The sequence below is a fragment of the Lucilia cuprina genome, chromosome 3, assembly GCF_022045245.1.
Source record: "Lucilia cuprina isolate Lc7/37 chromosome 3, ASM2204524v1, whole genome shotgun sequence".
In the NCBI taxonomy this organism is placed as follows: domain Eukaryota; kingdom Metazoa; phylum Arthropoda; class Insecta; order Diptera; family Calliphoridae; genus Lucilia; species Lucilia cuprina.
The window spans coordinates 14335090-14356817 of record NC_060951.1 but is presented as its reverse complement, the minus strand read 5'-3'; the positions used below and the strand labels follow the sequence as shown (position 1 = coordinate 14356817).

General features: G+C 31.1%; 1 protein-coding gene and 1 long non-coding RNA gene across 4 annotated transcripts in view; both read left to right on the top strand.

Annotated features, from left to right (window-relative positions):
• Window positions 1-256: 256 nt before the first annotated feature.
• LOC111680241 (serine--tRNA ligase, mitochondrial) overlaps window positions 257-21728 on the top strand; it is a 65140-nt gene continuing 43668 nt past the window's right edge. The window contains exons 1-2 of the mRNA XM_023441867.2: window positions 257-474; window positions 529-1093. Of these exons, the coding sequence (XP_023297635.2) occupies window positions 470-474; window positions 529-1093 (570 nt within the window). The 5' untranslated portion in view covers window positions 257-469. The remainder of the gene's footprint in view (window positions 475-528; window positions 1094-21728) is intronic.
• On the top strand, window positions 17452-21018 carry LOC124418715. Of its 3 annotated transcripts, none has more exons than XR_006940187.1 (3): window positions 17452-17620; window positions 20400-20579; window positions 20633-21018. It is a non-coding gene; the product is annotated as an uncharacterized LOC124418715 (long non-coding RNA). The 3 variants fall into 3 exon arrangements; XR_006940186.1 differs by lacking the exon at window positions 17452-17620 and adding an exon at window positions 20238-20290 and having other exon boundaries at window positions 20345-20579; XR_006940188.1 differs by lacking the exon at window positions 17452-17620 and adding an exon at window positions 20245-20290.

Genomic DNA, 21728 nt, shown 5'->3' with positions numbered 1-21728 from the left:
AGATAAGAAAATTTGTAAGAAAAATATATGAATCTGAATTAAATAATGTTTGTTTCAAACGAAAAACTCTATTACGGCAGATTAATTTGCAAAATTTAAGTGAGTGCCTGAGGTTAAGTAAAACTTATTTTTTTGTGAAATATAAACATAAAAATTCCATATTCATGAAAATATTATATTACGTATGAATGAATATTTGAATTATCAGCTGATTGAACAACACCACCTTATATGAATTCGCCTTGATAGTGGATGAATTTCCAAAAAAATATCTATTTGCCGGTACAGAATAGTTTTAACCTATGTTATTTCCAAATGAAGATTACAGAATTAATAAAAAATATTATTTTTCATTGCTTTTGTTAGTTCTTGAAATCTCAATTTTCCATTCGTAAAAACAACGTAATTTTTTTCTATTATTTTAACTTATCCAAATTATTAAATAATACACTAATTATCAGTCGTTACAATGAGGTAATTGTTTGATTTTTTTATTTTTTTTATTTTACTAAAGCGATTTTTTTTTAGGTTTCTGCCATTAAGAAAATTTGTATGTAGCAGTTCAAATATAAAATATAAAACAGATAAATCACTTGAAATTGCCCAATATTTAAAAGATTTAAACTGGAACATATTAGAGAAATCTTTGTTATTGCGAGGAATCAGTAACAACATTTCCCATATACGTAAATTAGTTAAAAGTATAGGTTCTGCTAATGACAATGATTTAAAGCAATTGAAAGACGAGTTACTAAAATTGCCAAACTACGTACATCCTAGGGTTTGGAATTATGGAAGCGAAGTTAAAGAAATATTGCGTTTTAATCCCGAAAACGTGAATAAAGAAGATTATCTGGAGTTTTCAGAAATGTGTAAGAATCTAAATATTTTCCGAATGGAGCATTTAGGAAATTATACTGGACATAAAAGTTATTACTTACTTGGAAAATTGGCAGAGATGGAGCAGGCACTAATTCAACTTTCTATTGATGTATTAAAAGAAAATGGTTTTAATTTATTATCTGTGCCCGATATTTTGCCTAAAGACATTATTGAAGGATGTGGAATGCAAACAGATGGTGACAGAACGCAAGTATGTAATTTTTGTTACAATTTCAAATGTATATCATCACATTACCAAATGGTTTTAACTTACTAAAAAAGTACTTTATTTTGGATTCAGATGTATTGTATAGATCCAATATCCAAAATTAGCTTTCTTATTAGCAAAAAAGTCCGATCTTCAAAAAATTACAACCGAATGGTTTTTATGCTTAAAATTTTTTTATTAGATTACTGTTCAACTCCAACAATCCCTAGATTTTTTATAAAAATAAAACAAATAATATTAAATTTTATTAGAGCAAAAATCTCTTTATTTCCCCACAGAACCGAAATCCTGCCGGTGGATTATTATTTAATATAAGTAATATAAGATATATAAAGATAATAAATAAGAAGGTAAAAACATAGATAAGGTAGTAGGAAAATAAATATATTTCTGTCAGCGTTTTAGGTGATAATAAATTAAAGTTTAAAAAGTATAGATCCAATATCCAAAATTAGCTTTCTTATTAGCAAAAAAGTCCGATCTTCAAAAAATTACAACCGAATGGTTTTTATGCTTAAAATTTTTTTATTAGATTACTGTTCAACTCCAACAATCCCTAGATTTTTTATAAAAATAAAACAAATAATATTAAATTTTATTAGAGCAAAGATCTCTTTATTTCCCCACAGAACCGAAATCCTGCCGGTGGATTATTATTTAATATAAGTAATATAAGATATATAAAGATAATAAATAAGAAGGTAAAAACATAAATAAGGTAGTAGGAAAATAAATATATTTCTGTCAGCGTTTTAGGTGATAATAAATTAAAGTTTAAAAAGTCTTAGGCCACGTAGAATACGTTAAATTGTCGGTATATGTTTCAAAGTCTCTAGGTTTAGCTGACCTGTTAGTATTAAACCAAATACAGTTTTCTGTGCCAATAATGGCCCTAATACGTTTTGTTGTTTTCCGGTAAAATAATCCGCGGATATAAATCTGCACCGATAAGAATATCTACAGGCCTACTAGAAAAAAGATTAGAATCTGCCAAACCAAGATTTGGCTATAAGTTTTCTATATCGACACTTACAGAAGTCGAAGGCAAACTTCCTGTTATTTCTGGTAAAACAAATACGTTAGTTGATAGTTATATTGAAGAATCTAAATCTGAACTAATTTAAAAGGACAAAATTTTGTAACTCCAAAAACTACATTATTAACGCCAGAAACGGTAGAATTCGCAGAATGAGTGGGAAGTTTTAATCATTTTTCGAAGACATTGCAATGTCTGAATTCTTTCTGACAGAAAGCAATCTTAATCTTTCCATGTGGACAAAACAGTTTTGTTCTTAACACCCTGTTCCCACAAAATTCTTACATAAAATGATAATTGGGTCCCAATTATTAGTAGGCCCTTTATAAATAGAAAGATCCGTAAGGCAACTATTAATTCCGCGTTGTAATGTTTTGCTGTTATCGATTCCTTGTCAAGGAAACAAAGACCAAAAATATGTTTTAGTTGGTTATGTAACATACGAGGATTCTCATATGCTTCTTTTAAATCGCGCATTGCTACCTCAAAACTTGCGTTAACAAGTGGATATTTAGAAACGATTTCTTTTGCTTCACCCTCGATTTTTCGTATTAAATGGCAAAGGCGTTCTATACGCGAGCTATTAATAAAAATTGCGGTAAATAAATCCCTAAAAGCGAGCCATGAAAGTCATAGTCACTTCGAATGGATCGATATCACAAGGAGGTAGAGTCAGACTATGCTTTGAATTAATATCAAATTATTACTTAGCTACAAAATTTATAAAAACAAACGTGATAATAATCAAATCGACCGAGGGTGACTAATATAAAGGTAGATGAAGAACCAACCGTTTAAGGGCACTTCACACGATCACACTTTATGTACGTAAAGTCTAATGAAAATGTAAAATGAAATCCCATCTGTATAACAAAAAAAAAAAAAATAATAAAAGTCGTATGATTTATATTTTTTTGTGTTTACACGAGTGGTATAAAACAATAACAAAGCTGTCTCTATCTTACTTTGCAAAGTAAGATAGAGACAGCAGTTTCACTTTTTTGTATGTGTTTACATAAAAAATACATCCCTGATCTAATGCGACCTGCTTGTTTTTTTAATCATTTCAAAAAATGAAGATAGCCATACGACTATCAAATGTGTGATCGTTTTATTACATTTTGCGTTTAGACAATCCCACTCTTCTACACAAAATTTTGACAGATCAAATTAAGGCCCTAACACATACAATTAGTAAATAATTATTAATCTCTTGGGTTTCATATTGATGATAAATTAAGTTTTAATCAACACATTGACTCCGTAAAGCCTTAAGTAACATGGACTCTACGTAGACTTTACAGCATGAGCTATTATTTACATCTTATTATAAGGAGGAGAGTAGTGTTAGCATTATGTATGCCATTATTTCTGTACGGTTTAGAGATATATAGCTGCACATCCCGTGGAAATTTATATACTCTTAAATTATGTTTTAATAGAATTGTAAGATACATTTTCAATTTGGGTATAAGAGATCATGTATCCGGACATAGAATTTAATTACTTGGCTATGATTTTGATGATTATATTAGTATGCGTCAGATTGTTTTATTTTACAAAATTCTTAAATATAACTGTCCACTTTTCTTAGTGGATAAGTTTGATATATACATTTATTTTTGTAAACCTCAATGTATATGCATAGAAATTTTTTGGGGGGAAAGTACTTGGTTCGATTAAAGGATTAAAAAAATAACAAAATTATAAATAACAAGTAAGAGTGCTATATTCGGCTGTGCCGAATCTTGTATGCCCTTCACCATAGTGTATTATAAACATCTTTTATAAATTTTAAATTCTTTCCCGACTACATTATTATTACATCAAAAGCTAAACAAAAAGAACAACAACAACAACGCTAAACGAAATAAAACGCAAAATACACAAGGCATCTAAACCAACAGACATCTAAACATACATAACGAAAAACACAGAAAAACAAAAACAAAAATAACAACGCAATGACGCCAACAGCATCCAAACCAAGGGTGCCCAAGCCCTATGCGCTTGGTACTCTTTTGTTTTTGTAAATGCGCTTAGCTATAGACAGTGTGTTTTCTATACACTTATATGCGCTTAATACTAGCAATACGTTGTTGTTTTTAACAGTATACAAGCAAGAATAAAACAACAACACTTTCGTATTCATTGCTGGTAAACACTGAGGAGAAGTAGATTTTGTTTTTGTTTATCGTAAAAAATTTGTGTTAGTTTTAAATTTCAAACTTACATTATTCGCATAAAAATTATTGTACAATAACTCACAATCTACTCTCATATAATTGAAAACGTTTTAAATACTTTTTTCTATTCATTAAAAAATATATTTGCAAAACATATTTTTTTGCTGTGTATTTTAGTAGAAAATACACAGCTGAATAAAACCAAATATATCTACACACACGTGTACATCTTTTTCTATATACAGTGTTGTTGTTGCTTTTAGAACAATTTTTTGATGAAATTTTCAGAGGTTGTCTCGGATTTTTGCTCATATCTCCGTTATTTACCGACCGATTTTGCTGATTTTAAATAGCGATCTTCTCGAAAGCAAGTCTAATAGAATTATTGAAGATTCGGATCTCGCCGATATCTGTGGTCAGACAGACAGACAGACGGACGGACAGACGGACATGGCTTAATCGACTCCGCTATCTATAAGGATCCAGAATATATATACTTTATAGGGTCGGAAAATTATATTATAGAAATTAGAAACGGAATGACAAACTTCTCACGAAGGTGAAGGGTATAAAAATGATTATAAGTTTAAAAACAATAAAAAGTACTATGAAGTATATATTTTAAAGCTAAGTTGAATTAATACTGTCATATTTGCTGTTAAACTGCAGCTATTTGGTCCAGCTTGCATGATAATGAAATAAATAAAATAAATAATTGACCCTTTTCCATGTAGAGTCATTAACTTCCATAAAATCTGAAAAGTGCATACCAAATATATTAGGATCTGGATATAATTGAACCATAAAAAATAATAAAATGTGTAGGAACCAAAATCTTTTTCCCATATTTTATGATAATCTGTTTATAATTGACATTAGACCCATAGGACCTTTTTCTCCAACAGACAATGAAAATTACCATACGTACATTTTAAAGATACTAAAATATTCCTACTATTATTTATGTTGATCGGTCTATAAATGATCTTACCTTTATTGAAAAATTCCGATTGATTGATATACGATAATAAATGCAGCATTAATGATTAAACCGTGGCAAAATATAGGATTAAATACCCATAATCACTGTAATAGGCATGAAAGGGCCCACAAATAGCATGGGAGGTGCAATTTTTCAAACATTCTGAGTTGGTCATATTCAAAATTGGTGGATAGTCTAGCCAAAAAAGATTTTATAAATGTCCTTAATTTGCTGAAACCTTAAATGTTACAGCTAGAAAATGTTTTAGAAACTATAAAAATCGTTGATTTATTACAAATTTATTTTTCTTCTCAATCTCCGATTATTCTATTTCGAAAAGATATTGTGACGATAAATACAGGAGTACATAACACTATGCAACAAATTTTGGGTCTTCGAATCTTTTCCGAAGAAGTTCAACGAAAAATTAATGTAGACAATTATTAGACCCAATTTGTCCAAAGGGGTTTAAATTTGTTTTATTGTTAATTTATAGGCATTTTAAACTAATAATTTTTCAGAAACATGTAGTCATATGTAATATTAAAAAAATTAGCAGGCATTCTCTGATTTTGACAAAATTCGGAACATACACACTTTGTAGAGTTAAAATTCTACAAAATTTCCAAATTCGTTACGATTTTAACCATTTTAACTATAGTTAATGCCTATGTGTCGTAGTATGACAATATTTTATTGAAATACTATAGTTTTAAAATAAGGACAATGGCATCAAAAATGTCCTTGAGCTAAGGATATATTAAAAACTGTATCTTCCATTTTCATTATTCCTTTACTAAAATTTGTTTTTTTTTTTTTTTTGATAAATCAAGATACTCACAACTATTAAAATAGAAATTAAATGAAAGCCCACAAAGTATAAACATTAATAAATTTAAATATCTTTAACCTTAAATCGTCAAATATATTGACTTAAGCTACGTTCAGACCTGTAAAATATTTGGTCCAAATATTTGTTATAAAATATTTATAAAGTTGCGTCAAACAAATGCAATATTTATTTCATGTTCAGACTTGAATAAATATTTGATGGTATTGTTTTATCAAACAGTGCAAAAATAATTTGGTTCAAACACACACATGTTTTGCAGCCACAGTATAACGTATATTTTCATGCAAAAAAAAAAAAAAAACAATTTGGCAATTTGTTTTAATTTTATTTTTATTAGTTTTAAAATTAAATTTTTATAATAAAAGTGTATAATATTAATATATAACACGATTGAAAAAAACTTGGTCGAAACTGAACATAAAATATTTCATGTTAACAAACAGCAATGCGGATGATTTTCATAAAACAGATTGATTTGCTGGCAAATAAATATTTTCTCATTGTTTCATCAATGTAAAATAATTATTTGATGGAAGGACTAAAATAATATATTTCCGAAACAGAGGTAACTCTTTATTCGTCTTCAATACGTTAATCCAGGTATTTTAAATATAAATATTCCATTCCGACGTGATACACAGATTTTAACATAATTTTGTCGACCAATATTATTAAATTAACATCAGAAAATGCATAAATAGTCAAAACCATGCAGTAAAATTCACAGTACTTTCGCAAAGAGTTCAAGTCATATATTATGCGGATAAACGCATTCCGCAACAATATCGAAGAAGTTCGACTTTCTTATATTATTTTCCCGAAAAATTAGCTAACATATTCAGATTACCCGTCTGCAATCGCAAAAAAAAATTTGCAACGTGACTCTTTAAGCACATGTCGACGATATTTGAAGAAACCTTTTCGTTACCTTAAAGAAAAATGAAAAATTACGATATTTGAAGAAACCTTTTCGTTACCTTAAAGAAAAATGAACGTGAAAGATCTCACGATCATAAAATTAAACATCATGTTAACATTTCAACAATGAAGTCATTCTATCTTCAAAAAACAGGCAATTGAAACTTCTCTGAAATATTAATTATTCTCAATGTACGGGAATATTTTATTTGGCAATTTTTGGATGAATAATTACATATTTAAAACAATAAGATATAAAAATATGTATGGGGGTCCGCGAATTTAAATAAATTCCTCAAGGGGTCCGCGAAGTAAAAACCGGGGAAACCGCTGGTCTAGTCTATAGTCAAGCTATAGTTTAGTCTATAGTCTTGTCTATACTCTAGTTAATCTAGTTTATAGTTTAGTAATTAATTGAGAAATTATTTAATTAATTTATTACTCAATTTATTTAAACAATTATTTATTGTATTAATGGATATAATTTTCAATTTTATAGATACGTAATTTAATGAAAATTATTTATTTATTAATATCAATACATTATTTATTTATTAATATCAATTATTTATAATTTGGTTATTTCCGGGCTTATAGCGATTTTTTTGAAAACCGTTCCAAACAACCAAGGTTTTTCGCTACATTGACTATACTAAATAGCAACAACATGACAGTAAAGATCCGCCATCTATCTCTTTTCTACTTGCACAAGGTATTGAAATGTAATTTCAATACCTTATGCAATTCTATCTATCTCTTTTCCACTTGCACAAGGTATTGAAATGTAATTTGTATTTTTTTGTGGTAAAATTTTGATTTTAGAATATATAGAAGTTATTATTCAATGTATAGCTTTTTAGTAAATATAAACACATATATTTTTGGCTTTTGGTTTGGTTGCGCATTAGCTGTTCTTGTTGTTATGTTCCTTTTTGCTTGCAAACAATCTTGTTTTTTACTGTTTTATCAATTGCTTTTCGAAATTATTTGTTGTAATGTGAACACCGGGCAAACAAACTTTTACTATTTGTATTGAATTGTGTTTGGCTTTGTTTCTTCAAACAAAACGTCAAAATAGAAGTACTCATTTTAAGCACATTATGAAATAAAAATGTATTTAATTTTTTGTTTTTAGGCAGAAATTTCTATGAAATCGTAAAAAATATTATTAAATAGTTTCTTTAACGTTTAACAAAAATGTTTCATGTTTGGTGTTCACATTGTGTTCACACTAAGAAAATATTTGTAGGTTGACAAATAAAAATGTTTCACAAAAAACAGCTGTTATTTGTGTGCTCTTCAAAAATATTTTGTGTTCACATTACAGCCAACAAATATTTGATAAAAACGTCAAATATTTGATAGGTGTGAACGTACCTTTATTTTATAAAATTATATACATTTAAAAGCTTAAAGAATATAATATAAAAACAAGAGAATAATGTGAGGATCGTCAAAAATCGCAATAAAAATAAAATAGAATCTATCTCAACCACAAATTCTCCAACCACAAGATTATATTTTGCTGTCCATACAAGATGTGTTGTATACGTGCAGCGTTGCCATATAAATTTCTAAAAAAATATTTGATTTTAAACAAATTTGAATTACAAATCATAATTAATATATGCATATGTACATTGATTAAATCTTAATTGTAAATATGTAGCTAGATAATAGGTATGTATGTTTCCATGCTTTTCAAATTTAGAAACTGTAAAGAAAATTGAAACGATTTCCTTTGCTCTGGTTTTGTCATTCGGAAGGAATAAATTAGTGATGGCTTGGGGAATTTTCAATAACTTTAAAAGCAATTTTTGTGTTTTATATTTTCTGAAATGCCTATTCTCTGCACATTGCGATTCTCTGACAACAATAAAGTTAAACATTTATTACTAAAAGGCCAAATTTGAGCAAAAGCTGAGAAAACTGTAAATGCACTTGGAAAATTCAGAGCCGTTGCGGCACCTGTTAACGTTTTTCGCTCAGCCTAATTTTTTGCATGACATAGTTTTACAAGCCATAGAACAATTCCAGAGAGGGGGACGGACTATCGGATACATTTTTTTCCTTCATACAAGCTTGGATCACTCTAATATGTATATATGTAATTATGTAGGTTTGAAATTAGTTAATAAACAGAGAGATGCTGAAATTTTAGAATGTTGATGGAGTAAAAATTTTTTCTCATTAGTAGAGATAGACGTTATATATAAGTTTGTCATTCAGTGTGTAACAGCAAGAAATATTCATCTGAGTCCCAACAAAGTATATATATTCTGGGTCCTTTTCAAATTCTGAGTCGACTTAGCTATGTCCGTCTGTATACCTCAAACACGCTCACTTTAAAACTAAGCAAAGGAAGTCAGCCTAATTCATCGGTAATATTCACTATTGTCGCGCATTAATTGCTTATATTTCATAATACAAATTACTTTATTAACTTTACCTGTAACTAAAAAAAGTGTGCTTTGTACAAAAATAAGGAAGCAAAAATGAAAAAGGAGTAAAACATGATTGAAGACATATACATGATTGCCATATATTATTGAGAGAGTGCACTACAATCTCCCACGCTCAAGTTCAAGTTTATTTATTCCCATTAATTCATTCCATTACAAATAATTCTTAACTTAAAAACTATAACAATTATGTCCTACAAAATTCCTTACATACTAATGGTAGTTTACAAAGACTTCCTATTAATCTCCCACGCTAATATAGGACATGGTTCTCAAATCGGTCAGGCTGTTTTCTGGAACGACTCGACTTCCTTATCGTGTCATTATGCTGCCCACAGCCAAAGTGGTAGAGGTGGTGGTTTTATTCTCTATGTTTATAAATTTATTGATCATAGAGTTGTATTTGTTGGTAATGGTTATGGAATTGCAGAATGCTTGTTTATTGAACTTAATGTTAGGAATGTTAGGGCGGGTTTTTGATAATAATCAGATTAGTTAATCTAAAAATAAATAGATTCTGATGTTAATCCCCTTTGATATTTTTGAGTACAAGTTTAAATTTCGCAATGTTGCCGTACAAAACAACTGAAAATGTGATTGTTTGTTATCAAAGCAACGCAAAGAAGACAATTGTAAATCTAATATGAAAATTAAACAAAATTTAAATTTTCAAGCAAAAGATATATTGAGAAGTCCCTATAATTTATACTAATCGATAAATCATTCATTTTAATGTTTATTTTAGTAAAAATTGTGCATCAGCTGTTTACACTTTTGTATTTCTTGCTCAAGTTTAAACCACCTCCATTGGGCGCTTAAACTAGCAAACAAAATTAGCTAATTAAGTATTCAAAAACAACTTTCGAAGATTAATTTTAACTTAATCCCTAATCCTTAACCTAAAGATTGACCCTAAAAGTTTTGGTGGATGTTGTTTATCTTCCACACGGGGACTTTTTGCATTTAAAAGGACAGCTATCAGAGCTACTTGTAAGATATTCGAATGTTGTGATAATGGGTGATTTCAATAATAACCTATTTGAACATAACACTAGTATTAGAGTGAGAGATATTTGTAGTAGACATAATCTTTCTCTCATTCATAATTCTATACCTACACATTTTTTCATGATTCCAGTTCATTGCTGGATTATTTTTTGCTATCTTCCACTGTATTAGTTAAAACTTCTGGTCAGTTCCAGTGTCCTGGTATTACTAGACATTCTTTTATTTTTATCTCTGTTACAATTTTAGAGCCTTCTGCTAAACATTTTTATATTATGGGTTGTTGCAGTCTACAGTGCTTGAATGCAATCTTGATGATATATTCTTGACAGACAATGTGGATAATCAGTTAGAAATTTTAAATAGAAGTTTAAAGTTTTTACACACCTTAGTTCCAATGCGAAAACGTTTTACTAGCAACTGTAATGAATCATGGATCAGTGATCCTAGAATTCATTATTATGCCTCTATTAGGGGTTTATTAAAAGTATTCACAATTGGAAAGTGTTTTGCCGATGTAGAAATCGAGTAAAATAAGTTTTGAGAAAAATTAAGAGAATATCACATGGCTCAATTTTTGGAAATAAAGATAGTAAAGCAATTTGGTCAATACTTGGGGAAAACGGAGTAGTAGATGCGCGAGATCATTCCGTCAATCTTGATCCAGAACATTTGAATAATAAGTTTTCCTCAAATCAAACAATAAACAGTGGCAGTGTTTTAAATTTTTCTGACGATCGGAACAATGGTTTTTCCTTTCATAATATTAATGTTTCTGAAATGTTTACCGCTTTTAATTTGATTACGTCGAGGGCTGTTGGTTGTGATGGGTTTATGGGCTGTTAATAGGACTCTTGATGCCATTTATTGGTAATTATGTCCTGTATTTGGTTAATACTATATTGACTACTTCGTATTTCCCATTATTGTGGAAGATCGCTAAGATTGTTCCCATTAGGAAGAATGCTTTTGTGGCAGGTGTTGATGAATTTAAACCAATATCTATATTGCCAATTTTGTCTAAAATGGTTGAACATATTATGAAGATTCAGCTTTGACTCATGTCGATAATATTAGAATTCTGCATGATTGTCATTCTGGTTTTATATGTAATAGGAGTAATACACCATTACAGATAGGCATTACTGACAGCATCAGGAACAGCATTTCTAGCAAATATGTTTGAATTTTACTTTCCTTGGATTTATTTAAGGCTTTTGATAGAGTTTATCATTCACTTTTAGTTGATAAATTGCATTTACATTATGGATTGTAAGTTGGTGTTCGTGTGTGAAATAAAACGAAAAGTGTTTTTAAAATTTTGTTTAAACAAAACAATTTCTTTATTAAATGTTACCTTGTGTTTGTGGATGATTTATACGAAACGAATATGCTAGCGATTAGGAAGCTAATGATATTTTTTTTTGCCAGAAAGTGGCGAACAATATTTAAGCCGATACCGTTAGCGGTTTTACTCGTTAGAATTTAGAAAAATATCCCCACCCAAGGGTGTAAAAAAAGGATGTGTACTAAATCCTAACAAGTATCAAATAATAAAAAAAAAACGTAACTACACGTACAAAATTAAACGAACTTAAACATTGCCGGCCACCTTGCAACAACATAGAACGTTGCAAGCATAATATAAACTTAAGAGGTAAAATCTAATAAAGAATAAAGAGCTTAAAGAAATAGGTTTTTTCATTTATTTAATTAATATTTCATTTTTTTAAACAAATTGGTCATAGGACCAAAAAACCAGACCAGCTGGTAAAAGATGGGAGAATGGTTTTAAATCAGACCATGAACTGGGCCACTTAAAGAGAGGATTGGCCAGAAATGACCCAACCAAAAATGGTGTATTGAGCCATTGGAAGTCCCGGGTTCGAATAATTTTTCCCTTTAAAACCTGTGGAGCAATTTCCGGACCAATGACAAGCGCGACTTTGCCAGAGACATTAAAACTAGGATCTGCCAATTGCAGTCCCGGAAAATGGATCTTAACCGATACAGATTGCAACGGTGTTTTAATGCCTTGCATTTTTTTACTTTAACTGTAAACGTAATATTTTGCGTTGAGTTATATTATGAGCAAATGTTCACTCGACATATTTTGTCGGTACCAACAGTGGTCACGGACAGTTTTAGACTTGCAACTAAAGAGGAGCAAATATAGCTCATACTGCAGCAAAGGTCTAAAACTGCCCGTACCCGAATGCTCTTTTTTGAGCAAGGCAACAAACGGTTGCGGTTGGTGGGAATATCACGACATGAAGCAACGGCAACGGCAAAGAGTTCACAGGGGTGTCTGGTCGGGTAACTTCGTTTCGAGCGCGTTTTTTAGATTTAGCGGCGACGTGAGTTTTCGAGTGGAGCATAAAATGGTGTTTTCCTTTACATTGCCTACACTCGTGCAATCACGAGAGATGTGTTCCGCTGATAGGCACCGAGAGCAACAATGGTGTAATAACACCATCGTAATTCTCCTCTCGAAAGACATATTCTGAAATTTTCGACAACCCGATAGTCGATGGCGTCGCAAGCGTTCCGAATACTTCCACTTGTAACGTTTGTGAAGTCCTGACAAGTATTCTTCCTTCCATCGACGACAGAAATGCTGAGTCAAGGCCTTTACTTTCCGATACCTATTTAGAAGACCTAGCGGAGATTCATAAATCGAAGGTTCAGGTGGAGCTAATATTGGAGACCCTATTAGGAAATGGCCTGGTGTAAGAGCCACTATGTCATTAGGGTCGTCACTCTTTGGACAGAGAGGTCGAGAATTTAGACATGCCTCAATTCTAGCGAGGACCGTCGAAAGTTCTTCATAAGTGTATTTGCCGGAATGGGCTTCTTTACGGAAGTGAAGTTTAAAACTTCGAACTCCAGCTTCCCATAAACCACCCATATGAGGTGCTCCAGCAGGAATAAAACGCCAAGAAAGGCCGCTGATGCCGTACGTCGTACACATCCTAGCCCTACACTCTAATAAAAAGGTTTTAAACTCTCGTTCTAACTCTCTAGAAGCTCCTACAAAATTCGTCTCGTTATCTGAAAAAAACGTAAGTGGACAACCGCGTCTTGATATAAATCGGTTAAATGCCGCTAAGAATTTATCCGTTGATAAATCCGAAGTTACTTCTAGATGTATGGCTTTCGTGGAAAAACAAAGATACATACATAGGAGTTTAAGATCCTATCAAATGGGCCAGCGAAATCCACGCCAGTTGTCGTAAACGGTCGATCTATAATTTGAGTGCAAGCTCGTTTACGATCTAAGATACATTGCTTACACTTATTTACAACAGTCCGAACAAGGGTTTTTGCACGAGGAAAGAGCGATCGTGGAATCAGTCCAGCAATAAACCTGGTTTAATGGAATTTCGATTTCACAAAGCACAGCCTTCAAAGGATCTGCCTCTAATACAGCGCCACAAAGTTCAATACGAGGTAAAGTAATCGATTTGATCGGGGCTACTTTCGTCTTACAAGTGAGCAAATTTTAATAAATTTTCCCTCTGGGTGTTACCTCCCGAATATATATCACCTCCGCATATGCCTTTTCCAAGGCATCAGAAAAAACATTAAAATCAACTGAGGCTTCTGGTTCATAATGAACCCATCGAGGAATTTCGATACTATTGACTTCATGATATGAAGTCACAAATTTCTCCCATTCGGACAGCGTTTTCGAACTACTCGCTTCGACAAAAACTAAAAGTTTTTCATCTACCAAATGTTCTGGGGGAAAACCTGCTAAAATTGTCCTATTATTCGAAGTCCATTTTCGAAGATTAAACCCTGATGATGATAATGCTGCTTTAAGTTGATCACGAGCAACCAAAGCGGTTTCAACATCATGTGTCCCCGTTAGTACGTCTTCAGCGTACATACCTTTATGTAAAATTTGCAAGGCAAGTGGATATTGACTCTCACAATCATCTGCCAACTGTAACAAACTACGGATGGCCGGATAAGGCGCACAATTGACGCCAAAGGTCACAGTCTGTAATTCATACTGCTTATATCCTCCGTCGGAGAATCGCGAAACAAAATATGCTGAAAAGGAGTATGAGACTGGTCAAGCCTTATCTGTCGATACATTTGAGTAATATCGAAATTAAACACGAATCTAAAAAATCGCCAACGCAAAATAAGTAGGACTAAATCAGCTTGAAGGGTGGGACCGACCAACAAACAATCATTCAAACTAAGTCCATTTGAGGTTTTATTTGACACATTAAAAACTACTCTTAATTTAGTAGTTTTTCGATCCAATATAATTACTGGATGGTGCGGCAAATAACAAGAGGAAATAGAAGACGAGGTCTCCATTATTGGCCTCATGTAATCCAAAACTAAATATTCTCTTACTACATCGTCATACATCTTCTTTATCTCTGGTTTTCTCCACAATGAAGCTTCTGTCCTCAAAAATTGCTCCCTAACATTTTGTTTTGAAGAACATAACGACATCTTTTCCGGAAAATCAGATTTAAAAGGAAGTGTGACAATGTATCGTCCATCAGGTCCTCTACGAGTTGTGGCCTTGTAATTTTCTTTCACATCCGATCAAGGGGGGACATAATTTTTCTTTTCGACGTTTCTTCCAGCTCCTAAAAACGAAGTAATTCGGTAAATCTCTACAAAGTTTATCTGATAAGATAAAAGATGGTAAGATACCAGAAATATTCGGTATAACAGGAGTATTAGTTCGCAAAGTAATCGAAGTGTCAAAGGGAAAGGCTATTTCTATCGAGCAAAGTTTGGTTAACACCAGAAACTTGCCATTTGTCAAATGCGCCGTAATCTTTAACTGATTCTGCAGACGTTCCGAAATAAACGATGTTTCAGAATCAAATTCAATAAGGGCTCGAGCCGGGTATTTCATACCTTGTTGAGGTATATTCATCATAGCAGTCCCTAAAAGAACAGTCCGATTATCAGACACGTGGAACACTTGTCGATTAGAAGGACCTTTATTATTGTTGTTTGAAGTAGGTGCTGAAGATTCCACAGACCTAGAGTTAGTGAACTGAACTCGTGCCTGTATTGGAACTAGCAGTCGCTTCATCCGATGATGAAGAATTTCTATGGAGCAAGGTATTATGTGTTTTTTTTTTTTGCATATTGAACAGCTATGAGCACTCGTACAGTTTTAACCCTCATGTGTTCGTGACAAACAATTAAGACAACAACGATGTTTCCTAATCGTAGAATATCTTTCCGAAACTGAAAGATTTTTGAATCGCTTGCAATCGCGCAGAAAATTGCTTTGATGCTTACATAGAACGCAAATATGAGAATTGCATGCCGGTTGGGCATGATGAGTCTTCACCTTTTGTGTTGTAGACTTATTTGTCTGAGGCGTTTCCCGAATATCATGAAGACATTCTAAAGTTTAAATCCTTTCCGTAAGAAAATCATTCATCTCTTTCCAGCGTTATAAAGCGAATTTATTCTTAATGTTCTGTTCCCATAACGTCACAGTACAATCAGGAATACGCTGCACGCATAAAAAGACAAGAATGGGATCCCAATTTTCTGTCGGAACTTCATACTTCGACAACGCTTTCAAACAACTATTAATGCCTCCTTGTAAATCTTTGAGGCCTGTGAAAGACTCTTTTTCCAAGACTGGAAGACTGAAATGCGCTTTTAATTGGTTATTAACCAACATACGCGGATTCTCATATGCTGCCTATAATTCGTGCCAAGCCATATGAAACCCTTTATCCGAAAGCGGACATTGTGATACAATTTTCTTTGCGTCGCCACTAGTCGTACGTAACAAGTGACATAACCTTTCAATGTCAGTAAGACGTGAGCTATTTATGTATAAGGCCGTAAAGGTAATCGCCTTCAAACATTTCTACGTCGCAGGGTGGTAAAGTCAAATTATGTTGACCGTACAAGGTTTCGGATTCTTTACTGGTGTATAAGTTGATTTATTAGCGGGAGAGAATTGAAGTTTTTTCCTATCTAGGCTACAAGCACATTCAATCTCACCAGGTTCAGTGTCCTCAGAAGTTGTCAATAAATCTAAACATAAGTCATAAGTCGACTGAGACGCATCCCACAATTTGTTCAAATTCTCTTTATAGTAATCAATTTTGAGTCCGTCAAGTGTATCTTCGCGAGCTCTATACTGCGCCTCAAAATTAATAACTGAATCCGAAGCTCTAATGAAGCGATCAAGTGGTGTAATAGACATGGTTTGCCTTTCTTCTATTCAAATTGAAAGTTTAAAACATAAAATTTAATTTATTATTGACTAAAAGTTTGAAACTTTTATAAAAATCAAAATTTTTATTGATGATATCAAATAAATATTTAGTAAATTAAATTTGAATTATTTCAATTAAATTTGGTCAAAATTAAACGAAAATAAATTTTGTCAAATTCAATTGAACAATATGATAGTCAAACTGACCGACCGTAGGGTGACCACTTAAGAATGAAGAAGTAGAAGAAACAAGTAAATACTTAAAGCACAACAAAACACAATTCTATTACACCAAATTGTTTTTTATTCAATAAGCCACAATAAATTTTATTTATTTAATTTATTTTTTCCGTTCACGACGCGAGAAATGTTATTTTTGTCATAAATGAGCAAATTTTTAAAATAATTTATTTTCTTTTCTATAATTTTGTCCGTCCACGTAAACAAATGCGCAGTTGATAATTTACGTAGTAATAAATGAGATTAAAACAAGTGTCAAATTAATTTGGGGTTGGCAAAGCGATCAACTACAAAAATACACAAGTAATATTTTTTGTATATGTGTGTATATGTGTGTGTTTATTTACACTTTTATTTAAATAAAGAAAATAAAAATTGCACACTTTTATTTTATAAATTATTCACTGCACTTTTCAAAATCAAGTACGCACCTTATTATTTGTTTTGCTATTCCAAAAATTAAATTTCTCTGATGATGTTTGGCAAAATATCCAAATAAATATGGCTATCTTGTGATGAAACAAATAAAACAAAAGAATACCAATTAATTTGTGGTGTACTTATAAGCGGCAAATTAAATCCGGCTCGATTGGACCAAAATGTTCGTGCGTGAAATAAAACGAAAAGTGTTTTTGAAATTTTGTTTAAACAAAAATATTTCTTTATTAAATATTACCTTGTGTTTGTGGATCATTTATACGAAACATATATGCTAGCGATTAGGAAGCTAATGATATTTTTTTGGCAGAAAGTGTCGAACAATATTTAAGCCGATACCGTTAGAGGTTTTACTCGTTAGAATTTAGAAAAATATCCCCACCCAAGGGTGTAAAAAAAGGATGTGTACTAAATCCTCACAAGTGTCAAATAATCAAAAAAACGTAAATACACGTACAAAATTAAACGAACTTAAACAGTTGGTGTATTCTTATTAATCTGATAGAAGTCACTATGTTGTTTGCAGTGGTCGTGCCTTTGGAGTGCTTCCAGTTCGTAGTGGGGTTCCTCAGGGATATGTTCTTGGGCCTCTTCTTTAAATAATGTTTATAAATGATCTATTCAATACTATATTTAACAATATGTGTCTTCCATTTCCTTTTGCTGGTGATGTGCACTTGTTGTTTAAAGGGAGTGCTGAATTTCCTGATGTGTTAAAAAATATGATAAAATTTAATGTTGATTTGTTGCTTAACTGGATTTCTAATAATGACCTTATTATTAATACTAAGACTAAGGCCTTGCTGTTTGGTAATTGTGGTGGTAATAACTTCTCAGTAACTTTGGGTGTCTTGGAGTCATTCTGTATACAAACTTGAGTTTTGAAGGCCATGTTAACTCAGTGGTATCCAGAGTTAATTTTACTTTGCGGAAATTATACAATTTAGATTTGATGCTTCCTTTTTATATTAAGGAGAGGGTTGTTCATGGACTTATAGTGGTACCTTGGATTATGTTTTAAAGAAGTTGAGATTGGATTTAATAGTGTGATACGATTCCTGTATTCTCTTAGAATATGGCAACATATTTCATCTTATGTTGTAAAATTTCTGGGACTTTTGAAGATTTTATAAAGTTTCGAAATTTGATACATTTTTATAAGTCTTATAAGTTGCAAACTCCAAAATATTTAGTTAACTTATTTTAATTTTGTAGATCTAATAGAAATAGACAATTAAAAATTCCACCATTAACTGCCATATTATAAAGATCATTTCAGGTTAGTATTTAGAATTTGTTAATTTATTATAAGAACGTGCCACTTCTTATAATAAATTACCAAATTCTTTGAAAATATTTAATGTTTCTTCCGATACATACAAAAAAGGCTCTTCCGAGAATTATCCCCGAATAATTCTATCCAATAGATGTAGTAGTGAAGTAGTATGTATTTTACTTAGTAATGCTCGTATATTTAACTGGTAATGAAATAATATGAAAAAAATACTTGACATTTGAAGCAAATTTTGTTACACTTAGTTATGTTCTGTTTTTATTGGGAAGTTATATTTTGTTTGTGCATACTAAGTGTAGGAAATGACTCATCTATTTGTTATAAGGTCATACAATGTCGTGTAGGTGCTTAGTGGTGGTATTTTGTATGTGCATTTGGCTTTTAATAATCTTCACCATCTTTCATGATTGAATAGTATTCTTGGTTCAATGGCTGTATTTTTTTGTATGTTAAGAATCCAAACATACAAAAAATACACAGCAAAAAATATGATTTGCATATTTTGTTAAAATAAAATAATTTTCCCTTTTGTTTTGCTAATATATTTTTTAATAAATAGAAAAAAGTATTTAAAACGTTTTCAGTTATATGAGAGTAGATTGTGAGTTATTGTACAATAATTTTTATGCGAATAATGTAAGTTTGAAATTTAAAACTAACACAAATTTTTTCCAAGTGCTTTTAAAACAATTTTTTTACGATAAACAAAAATAAATTCTACGTCTCGTCAATGTATACCAGCAATGAATACGAAAGTGTTGTTGTTTTACTCTTGCTTGTATAATGTTAAGAACAACAACAACGTATTGCTAGTGTTAAGCGCATATAAGTGTATAGAAAACACACTGTCTATAGCTAAGCACATTTACAAAAACAAAAGAGTACCAAGCGCATAGGGCTTGGGCACCCTTGGTTTGGATGCTGTTGGCGTCATTGCGTTGGTATTTTTGTTTTTATTTTTCTGTGTTTTTCGTTATGTATGTTTAGATGTCTCTTGGTTTAGATGCCTTGTGTATTTTGTGTTTTATTTCGTTTAGCGTTGTTGTTGTTGTTCTTTTTGTTTAGCTTTTGATGTAATAATAATGTAGTCGGGGAAAAATTTAAAATTTATATAAGATGTTTAAATTACACTATGGTGAAGGGTATATAAGATTCGGTACAGTCGAATATAGCACTCTTGTTTTTTTTTAAATTGGTGTTTTTGTGATTTTAGCTTGTTTCTCTATAACCGAAATTCACCTTTTATCATTCTTTAATACTTTGAAGAGTCTATATTATTAAAAAAACATGGCTTATAATATTTTAAAATTATGTACCAATTTACTTGATTAATTGCATTTCTAAATAATTTAATTTATTCATTTGTTTTTGGGAAAACTATTATTACTTACATATATTTACCCTTTCTAAGCAAGCAAAGATATTAAAATAATATTGTTAAATTTTTAAGATTTTTATATATTATTTTATAAGGAAATTTTGTTGTATTTTTTAGTAGAAGTTTGTAACCGTCTATGGCCTTATAAAGGCTAGGTTATGGTAATAAAATAAATAAATAATAGTGGACGTTGAATTAGTATTTCCTTAATTCAGGCTTTTTAAGTTTTTCTATATCCGATTTGGGCAATTGATTAATATGGCGTTTCAGGTAACTTGCTAATGAAGTCGACCAAACTTGGTACCTATCTCCCACGCTAAACTCTCGAACAACTAGCAACGAAACTAGTTTTTTATGTTAAATTGAGCATCAAGGTCTCGACCCAGGTACAACTGAGATGGTGTTTTCCCATTAGCTAGTGGCGTTGCTGCATAACGGAGAAGAATAACGGTGAATTGTCCTCTTCCATAGCTTTTAATTTTCTTTTTAATATTTGCACATAGATTTCAGGCCATTTCGATTTTGCATCCACCAGCACTAAAAAGTAATGGTTTTGAAAAATACCTGCATAATCTGTGTGGACTTTTTGAAAATTTTCATCGTGCTCCTCCCAACTATGAATTTGAACCCTTGGTGGACTATTTCTTATTTTAGCGCAGCTGGAACGTGACCGCACAATTTAGCTAAAATTTAATTTTTCCAGCTAAATAGAAATTCTTTAGTACACTGCAATAACTTGGCAATAATTTGTTATATTTTTCAAATCATGTAAGCCAACACTGATGGTACATTTGTTATACAATTAAGTTATGATTTCCCTCTTCTATCATCAAATGAATTGTTATTATTTTGTTAAGAATAATTAAAAATATTCCACAATACGATTTAAAAAATCAGCGCTTTATTAAAAAAATAATCCGTATTTTTAACATACTTTTTTATTGTGTCGTTTTAGCAAATACATACATGTACATCAATGTATGTGACAGGCTGAACCGAAAAAAATTAAGTTTAGATAATTAAATTTTGAAGAATGCAATGAATTTATTTAATTGTAATATTTTTAAATAATAATACAAATGTATGAATATATCGTGATATGAAATCGAAAAAGCCCTAAGTCACATTGAACAAATTTTTGAGGAGAAGCAAAAAACCGTCTAAAATGATAAATAAACCAAAAATGTTCAACATTTTCTCAAATTAAGCTTATTTCTTATTGAAAAGTTATTAAAAATAAATTTGCGGAATCTTACGCCCTTGAAAATTATTTTTTTAAGTGAAACGCGCATTGATTGCTTATACCCAGCAAAAAAAGTGTGGAAAAAAGTAGTATTTTCATCAGAACTAGTAACTCGAGGTGCTTCAAAATCGAGTGAAAAACCTATGAATTTTACATTAGCGTGTTATTGGAAGGATCTTGTTCATTTTTGGCAACTCTGAACTACATCTAATCTTAGTTTAAGAAGCTGTTAAAATCCGATATTTGAATGTCACAAATAAAACACATTCCAAACCTTGATGTACTTCAAATATGTTATTTGTAATGATTTTTTACATCTCTTTTCTAACTTGGTTTTCATTTTTAAGGAAATATTT